General features: G+C 33.5%; 1 protein-coding gene across 1 annotated transcript in view; it reads right to left on the reverse strand.

The window, feature by feature from the left end:
* Nucleotides 1-10000, reverse strand: part of LOC137644542 (titin homolog) — a 108007-nt gene that overhangs the window by 87740 nt on the left and 10267 nt on the right. Inside the window, exon 5 of the mRNA XM_068377507.1 lies at nucleotides 7741-7923. Coding sequence (XP_068233608.1) covers nucleotides 7741-7923 — 183 coding nt within the window. The remainder of the gene's footprint in view (nucleotides 1-7740; nucleotides 7924-10000) is intronic.

The raw sequence follows: 10000 nt of genomic DNA on the forward strand, positions 1-10000 counted from the left end.
CCCTCGTCATTTACTTTAGTGGGAAAAAGAACAGAGGTTGTTTATTTTAGTTTCTTTCTATTTTTCTTAGTTCTCCCCTTTCTCATGCGACCCCTCTTGATTCCTTTCCCCTGTCAATGGCGGTTTTGGTAGGGTCTTTATTTATACTGGAGCTATCATGTTTTATAAAGTTTGTATATTACTCAAAACCCTGATTATTTTGAGCATGAGTTACTGTATAATCGTTAATGAAAATCTGCGTTCGTTACGAAATTATTTATTTCCCTTCAAGCTCTACAGTAACAACCCAGCCAATCTATTTCCTTTCTTTCCATAAACGCACTCTGAGCTTATTAAGATTCTATAAGAAATGTTATATTTATAAATACATTGAATAAACAGTTTAACGAGAAGTGAAAAAGTGTTACCCTTTGAATTTGAGCCCCCCTACCTTCAACAATTAATCACTAAAACTTCCCACCCCACTCCCTTCAAATGGAAAAAAAAAAAAAAAACTGCAGCATAATACATCTCCAGCTGCTCCCTGAAGGTAGATCTCGTAAAATATGCAATAGACGGATATATAAGAGAGCATAGAGTATGAGTTATGTAATTCCTTTCCATAATGCTTTCTGCGGATCGGACACAATGGCCTTATAGTCAGGCATCAATCCAATTATTTTTTGGAAACTTTATTGTATAAGTAATCAGGAAAACAATTCTCCATTTGCCCTAGTACGTATATGGCCCCTATCTTGGATGTTACAGAATGGTTGTCGTAAAAAAAAATCTCGTTATTATCTTAGCTTTTAAATAACCTAGAAATATGTTTTGAATCCTTAGATTAATATTTTCACGGGCAAGGAATACATTGGTATCAAAATAAATAGGCTATATTCGATACAAAATTATTCAACTGATGTATTACGTTTTATTGAACGTTTTACAAGTGATCAGATATGAACCTTCTATTGAGTCAATGTCCACTAAGAGCCAACACGCTCCTCATAACAAATTTGGGTTTAACCTTTAAGGCAACCAAGGATTCTTTACATATCATCACCATCATCATCAGTTTTAATCTAGTTCTGTGTCATCACCATTCTGATACTAACTGTAACACTGGCAAAAATTAGTGCAGGATAGATTCTTTGTACAAGAACATTTGGCAGTAAAGTACTCCATTTTACAGTCCATGAACCCTTGAAATGATGATCTTTGGAGTTGGAAGGCCATCTGTTATGGTTGGTTTCAGCTGATCATTGGACTTCTTGTGGTAGCCATTCTGCAGGGTATCCAAGTAACTATCGTGCAGAGCAATGCTGGCCTGTCCCCACACTCTGGCTTGGATATGGACTCTCAGGAATCTCAGAGCTTCAAGGGTAAGAGGTAACTTGTCAATTTCTGCCTTTCTGCCAAATACTAGCAAAAGAGATTCCATCATATTTTCCGAGATGCTGACAAGCCTAGAGTAAATTTTGATCAGCTTGTCCAGATGCTCACCTACAAGGTTCCACCCCGATAGAAACAAAGGGAAGTCATTTTTCGTAACTGTAATGTTGCCTGCTTGCAGCTCTTCCAATGTCTCATTATCGATTGTTTCTCAGATCACGCTTGTCTGTGGTGTATCTGAGCCAGAGTCACTTGTATTTGATCTGGTCAAAGGCGAAGGAGAGCTTGATTAGCTGCTCTCTAACTTGGAAATGAAGCTCCAGGTTATCATTCTGGGTTGCAGTGTCCAAGAATAAGGATTGCTTCCACTCAATGTAAGTGAAGCATCATTGTCTTAAATATTGCATTCCTGGATCTCTGTTTCTCCTCTTCTTGGAAAACCGTATTAGCTGCTTGTGTCACAGACTCGGTTTATGTGTGCTTTCTCTCCTCCGAACAGGTAGCTTCAACTCCCTCTGTTTCCTTCAGGCAGCCCTCCTTTAGGTGTGGACTATTCTTGAAAAACTTCACCAGTGCCATTTCATAGAGAGCTATATATCAATATGTGTGGGAAAGAAGAGTACACTTTTAATAGATACTCATAGAGATCAGCTTTTATTCATGCATGGTGGCACCAAGAGTGTGGAGGGCAACATGTAGCTCTCCCCCACCCGTGGGACAATTGTTCCTTTCATGTCAAGTCTGAAATCTAGCAGTTGGACCACCTTTTCATATAGAGCTATGTCAAATGAGATGACAGTGGGGTGATCTTCACCAACACCCAGCTTTCACAATTGGCTTTCTGGCATGGTTACTCTCAACCGGGTTAGCTTCTAGTGTGCCACCTCTATGAGTAGGGTTTGGACTCCACCCTGGATCAGCGGCTTGTTATCAGATAACAGTTAATTGTAACCTTTCTAGCTTGGAATATTGCTTCATTCTTCCTCTGCTTCCATCTGGATAAATAAGTAGCAACAATCCATCCTAGTTGTTATATCTGGTAGTATCCTGACATTTCCTTACTACTGACAAAGTTGTTTGTTCTCTTAGCAAGCAATTTTGGTTTGCCACAGTGAAGCATATTTATATGGTGTAGAGTGACAGATATACTGGGTATTTTCAAGGGTGATGCAACTGGTTTTCCAGGAACCTCTGCCTTCTAGTATCCAGCAGTAATTGTTCCATAGGTAGTTTCTTTTTCATGAGCAGTGTCCCCAGAAAAATCTGTTATCAATTGAAAAGAACACAAAAGTCAACCTTCTTCAAGAATGGTGGTACACACAGGCTAAAACCTCTCAAGTGTTTTGTACAACAGAATTGGCCAGAGCTGTTTCAATCATCAAGGTGCGACCATACGGAACATAGTAATCATAGGCACTGAGAAGATCCTTCAGTATCTTTTAGATTTGAATTCCTACATGATGTTCGGGGTCACAGTAAGCACTGCTCTCTGAACAACTTTGGTCCTCCTTTGAGTTTCCATGCTGTCAACAAGTCCTATCATAATCCAAGCTGATTGTGTTATATAGTCTAGCTGGAACATTATAGATGTCACAGGTGACCTCTATAATGTTTGTATCCTCGGCTGTCTTGGTGAAGTTTGCAATGTTTTTCTTTATCAGTTACTCTGTAAATTGTACGTATGATGTCCTCTTCATTACCATGACTCTCCATTGCAGAATGAACCTTACACTACCCGCATACCTCTGAGGAATAGAAAATAACTGACTTCCTTCAATTTTTTAAAGACAGGACTTCCAGTGTTACAAGACATTAAGTATATTTTCTTTCAGCCACTTTCTATTGAATATAGGTACATAATTTTCCAAGTCTTCTGTGTCAAGCATATTGATATACTCGTAGATAGTTTACATATCTTCCATTGGTTTTAGTGTGTTTGATTTTTAGATATTTCTACAGCATCTTAAAGAGATTTCCCAGTGTTGACTGTCCTCACCTGATCAAGATACTCATCATCTTTCTGGTAGAAGAAACATTACTCATTATCCACCTTATGAATGGCGTTGATAAGCCAGATGTTGATTAGCCTGGTTCGGCCTTTTCAGTTCTTCTTCTTTTATATCCATGTTTCTTGGCCGTGTGGTGGTCAGTAGATAAAGCATGTGCATGACGGTCTCGTCTACATTGTATTTGGTGTTTGTTAGTTACATTTACATGGTAACTACGATGATAGCCTGTAAAAAGTGTTATTTGCACAGCATTTCAGTTGTTGTTGTTGGATCTCAACTTAGTGTTCATCATGCACACTGGCTCTCTCTTCTACTATGATCAGTATTCATTCGCTGGCAGTAGTGCATTCGGGGATGTTGCAACAACTCTTCCTGTTCAGTATCGGGCTGGTACTACATATACTGCTTCCAGTTGATAGACTCTTTACCCTGAAAAGTTGCTTCTTCCTCAGATTGAGGTGTGTCACTCATGTTTAAGGCCAGCGAAAAAAATACCATTATAAATTAATTGAAACACCACCAACTTACTTGTAGGATACAGTAAACTGTTCAACATGCATAATATAGGCCTACTACAATAATTAGACCACCAGATGAAAACCTACGGGCGCTGCAAGTGTGCAAATGCTAGTGCCTGGCCGTAAAGGCATCTAAAACAACAACCAGATAAACAACTCCTTGCGGTTGTTGCCTAGTACGGCTTGATAACCAACTTGTCTTATGAACATTTACAAGAATTGAGTAAAAAATATCTCAATAAATCTGCAACAATGAGCGTTTGATTCCTTGTCCTTGGAAATGGTAGTTTAGTTATCAAAATGAAAGCTCTAGGATACTTAGAAGCTCTGAATTTGACGGAAATAGTTTTCTCGACAGCCATTTTGTGAACTCTCTAAGGAGGTGACCTTGTGGTGCTTGGAGAAAATGAAAGTTTTTTTCTGATTGGCTATACTACAAGGTTTTGAAAAAAATTATAGTATTAATACTCTTCTAAAAAAAACGCAACGAAAGTTAAAATCTAATCATGGTAAACCAACATTAGAACACAACATCTATTTTCAGATGATAGAATAAGAGTCATGGAAACTGTGTCAGGATATAATGTATTGAATCGGCGACTAATGAACTGTTGAGAGAGTAACTCGTAAATCTTCCTCACGTATGTCATTTATAGCTTGGACCTGTATAGACTAATCATTACATTCACTGCAATTCTGATGTACCCTATTCAAAGTCATAAGTTTTGAGGCTTGAATTGAAAAAAAAAAAAAAAAAAAAAAAAAACACCGACAGTTGTAATACAGCTTCTATTGCTTGTTTTTGCGAATATGTAAGAAATAAAAACCTTACAGTAATCATAATTGTTCAGTCATTCTAACCCATTAGCTTTAGACACCGGTTTTCCATGATGGAATTGATAATATTTCTAAATTAAATTATACCTCGAATGTTGGATGTAGTGACCATGATGGACATGCCTATACCCAAATCAAACTCGGTTATTTCAAGAAAGGAATGTTTATGAAACTTTTATTGAAGAAGAATTCCCTTTTGAAAACACATCGCTCTTGCCTCGTTGTGATAAAACTGACTAGATAAAGAAACAATGGAACTTATCAAACGGTTTGTGAAATTCTTAGACACACACACACACACATACACTGCAATCCCCTTGACGTCAAGAATTCTTTTCCCTTTGCTAGGTGACTCTAAATAACATTAAAGTCTGAGTCGATGCCAATCCCTTTAAATTTCAACCTGCCATACCGAGGGTGTCACCAGTGCTGACGAACGTTAACATTAATAAATGATAACTTCAGCAGGCGTCAAAACGTGAGGTTGCTTGAAGTTTGTTTGGTGATTCTGCACGTACAGGCGTGTTTTATATAAAGGAAATACATCAAGCCAAACCACGTAGATGACACTCAGATAAGGCGTCAACGTGTAATAAAAAACTTTCCAAAGTTCTGAAAAGATGATACAACGGTTCTGTAATAATAGTAACGATCAAGCAACTCTTTGTGGCTGCCAAAAATGTTCGTAATATTTTTTGAAGTAATTCCACAATGTTTTACCATAAAGCAAATAAGATGATTAGGAACAAGTTAGGTCTATCGTAGATAATAGCCTTTCTACATTTTCATTATGAATATATCTGATCAATTACCTTTATATTGTTATCAAATTAAGGTCAATAATATCATCAAAGATTGTTTTCAAGCTCTGTAGGTCACTTGTCACTTCACTTTTTTATTTCTATTTCGAAAAGACAATTTTCAAGAAAAGGTAATTCAATTAATGTATATGTTGGAAAGAGTGGTACAAGTACAGATTACATATTAGCCTTATCTATCCTTACTATGGTCTTTATAAAAACTATTCCTTTATCGTTGGTATGAAACTATTTATGAAAGCAGAATGCATATAGGTAACAATGCAATATCTGTAAAGACTTTATGTTCCTTTGTACTTGTTCTCTTGTCCAGGTTATCAATAAACCTCCAAATTAGCCTTGATCCTGTGATCATGTCTCATTGGGAAATTATTACCAACTTCATTTCAAAGCCTCTAAACTATTTGCTAACAATTTCTTCCCATCCCATTTCAGATCTTTTATGAGTGAAACTAATGGATCGTTTCTATCAAAACTTTGCATGTTCATATTACTTTATTATTAACTTTGTTTGCTCACATAGTTCATATTGCCAGATATTCTAGAACACTAGGTATGATTTTCAGATGATTTATGTTCTTTCTTTATCCTAATTGTTTTAGTCTTTCTGTGTCATTTTGTCGCCGTTTTACTCCTATTGCCATCTGCCCTTGACTCTTTTCTCGATCATTTTTCATACGGTCCCTAACAAGTTTTCGATTTTCCTTAATTACTTAAGTTTCCTCTTCAAGCAGGTTTATAACTCCCGTCAAACAACTTGCGTAAACCAGCAATCATCAAGCATTGGTGATTTTTCTACCCTGCTGCTAAAAGTTAGAGTTATTTTAGTTGCATTTTTTACTGACTCATGATATATACAAAAGGTGAGTTTAACGTTTCTCCTCATTTCAGCATTAAAAAATCATATAGCCACGGAATATTACGCTGCTAATGCCACTCAAGTATGTAATAGTCATATGAAGGATTTTGATTTCTAAAACCCTCTATCGTGTGTTTGTTTTAGCCTGTGTTACTACAACATCTCATTACTCTTTTGAGAGAAAATCTATGAGAAATGATAGTTATAGATTTGTGGAGGATGATGATGTGATTATGTCTAGGTGATGTCGATTCATAGCTGAGACGATTTTTGTGATGAGTCTTTTAATACCATTTTTATTTTTAAACAGTTAATCAACTCGAGATGACTTACATAGATATAGCCGCCCATTTCTATCTAGTTTCTATTATCCCTTCCTTAAGCCACTATGATAGCTAGCACATTGTCTAACAAATGAATTATTGACAAAACCATAGCCTGTTTCCAACATAACTGTTGGAAATATGTAGCTGCTGGCCAAAATAATTTAACCCTGGCTATGACTCCAAAATAGTTCAGAATGACAGTCTGTAATGATAATTTTTACTTGACTAATCATGATAGAAACTAGAAGTTTAAGTCTATGTCCTATATTACATTTATAGATTTTAAGTAACTGACTTTTGAGAGTTACTGTTGGTATCGTCAAAGAATCTAAACGTAGTAATGTCACAATGACCAGTAACAAATAACATTAGGTCCATGCGTAACTTCAGCTTTATGTTGCTGCTTGGAAGTTTATAACTTTCTATTTTTCTTTTTTACTTACTAAGTAAGCTCCATATGTACATTTATTAATTGATTATTTTCCACTGTCATTTATATTATATTACACTGTACATACAGTATTTTCTGGCTGTTTTTCTTATTACTGTTTTAATGTTTTCTCAACAAATTATTATCTTTAGGGATGATCCATATTTGTATGCATCCTGAATAACAATGATAATAGATGAAATAATATCAATCTCTCTCTCTCTCTCTCTCTCTCTCTCTCTCTCTCTCTCTCTCTCTCTCTTGATCAGCCGAGTTAAGTAATGTACCTCTCTATATATAGCATGTATGAACATAGATCAATAATTAAAATTTATATTAAGAACCTCTTCTCATAATGAAAAGATTCACTGCTGACGTAAGTTGATTGATTATATATCTATTCAAAATCCTGGGGGAAATGAAAGGACACAAGGAAATAATTGAAATCATATTAATGAAATTATTGATATGAAAAATATTTATGGTAATAATGATGATGATGATAACAATGATAATGATAATTTGATTACTATCATTATTAGTATGGTAAATATTGTAATCAGGTCACTTACCATCATAGACAACAGGGATCCTTCTTCTGTAGTAGACCAGGGCAGGCAGTGACCCTAAGGAGTACTCGTCCGCCAGTTCAGGGTCGTTGATTTTGACGAAGGCGATGCCCAGGTGATCAGCGTCATCGTCTACGTTCTCTAGCTCCTGAAGGGCCTTCACACACCGACGACACTCGTTTTTGTCTGAATTAATGATAAAACAACGTCAGGATTTGTTTGAAATTTGTTAAAATTAAATAAAAACAAGGACTGAGAATCAATCAAGTCCATTAAAATAAAAATTTGGAGTTAACTATAAATAAAAAAAAAAGAAATTTGTTGAATTAGATAATTCAAAAGATAGGAAAATAGAGGATGAATAATACGAGACGAGAATGGCTAATTAAAAGTATATAAAGTAGAGGAGAGACTAAAAAATAAGTGCTAATAGAAAAACATTTGATATTTATAGTATGCGTGCCGTGTCCCGATTTAGTCTAGCATGATGCCGAATAACATAATTACATTCTATATATATATATATATATATATATATATATATATATATATATATATATATGCTATAACTATGCATATTTATATATACACACACACACACATATATATATATATATATATATATATATATATATATATATATATATATATATATATATATATATATATATATATATATAGACTATGACTATGTATCCATATAAATATAAATTATATACATACACACACACAAAAACACACACACATATATATATATATATATATATATATATATATATATATATATATATATATATATATATATATATATATATATATATATATATGTATATATATACATATATATATATATATATATATATATATATATATATATACATGTATATATATATATATATATATATATATATATATATATATATATATATACATATATATATACATGTATACATATATATATATATATATATATATATATATATATATATATATATATATATATATATATATATATATAATTGACTCCTTGATATATGTTAGACACGCTGCCCAGTTAAGGTAAAGAAAACTAGAGTTACGTCAGCTCGAACAGATCTATTCTTAACTCTCCCCTCGGGTCCTATTTTTATCCTTAATACGTGTCTCTCCGGGATTTCCTGAGCGTTCATTACCTCGAATGCATTACTATATATCAACTATTTCAGGAAGTTTCTATATTTATGTATCTTATGTATATTTCTGTTAATATGTTACACATAATTTTGCAATCAAGTAATTGCACAGTATCAAAATTTTCATGCGAATGACGAATGTTTTCTTTAATACTAACATACGACATAGTGTTTCAGTTAGCCAACAGATTAGATTCAAAATTTCTATAGGAAAATCTATCTAAAATAAGAACGACTAAATACTTGTTATGCATTTTCAGCTTTCTGCATCGCTGCTTTATCTCCGAGGCAACCGACACATGTGAGAATTGCACTTAAAATTAGAAAGAATAAAAGAAGCGTAGGAAGACGAGTTTGTCAATCGTATGACGTATTCCGAACGATGATCTATATCTAAGTATAAATACGTATTTATAGTTAGTCTCACCAAAATAGATCCATTATTATCCAAGGAGTTAAAGAGGTTGTATTTCAGGTAGCTATTTTTTACATCATCCGCAGAACATGCTTTTGATTGGATTATCAACCTCTCTCTCTCTCTCTCTCTCTCTCTCTCTCTCTCTCTCTCTCTCTCTCTCTCTCTCTCTCTCTCTCTCTCTCTCTCTCTATATATATATATATATATATATATATATATGTACATATATACATATCTATATACATACATACATACATGAATACATGCATATATATATATATATATATATATATATATATATATATATATATATATATATATATATATGTATATATATATATATATATATATATATATATATATATATATATATATATATATATATAGATAGATATAGATATAGATATACATACATACATGCATACATGCATACATACATACATACACACATATATATATACATACATACATACATACATATTATATATATATATATATATATATATATATATATATATATATGTATATATATATATATATACCTTGTCTGTCGTGGGTAAATGCTTTCCTATTGACAAATATTCTGCATGACTCATTCCATACCCTTACCAAACAACACATATTTCTCATCAAATCCCATCCCCTGATAATAACCCAAAGTTGTATTTTTCAG

The sequence above is a fragment of the Palaemon carinicauda genome, chromosome 7, assembly GCF_036898095.1.
Source record: "Palaemon carinicauda isolate YSFRI2023 chromosome 7, ASM3689809v2, whole genome shotgun sequence".
Classification (NCBI taxonomy): domain Eukaryota; kingdom Metazoa; phylum Arthropoda; class Malacostraca; order Decapoda; family Palaemonidae; genus Palaemon; species Palaemon carinicauda.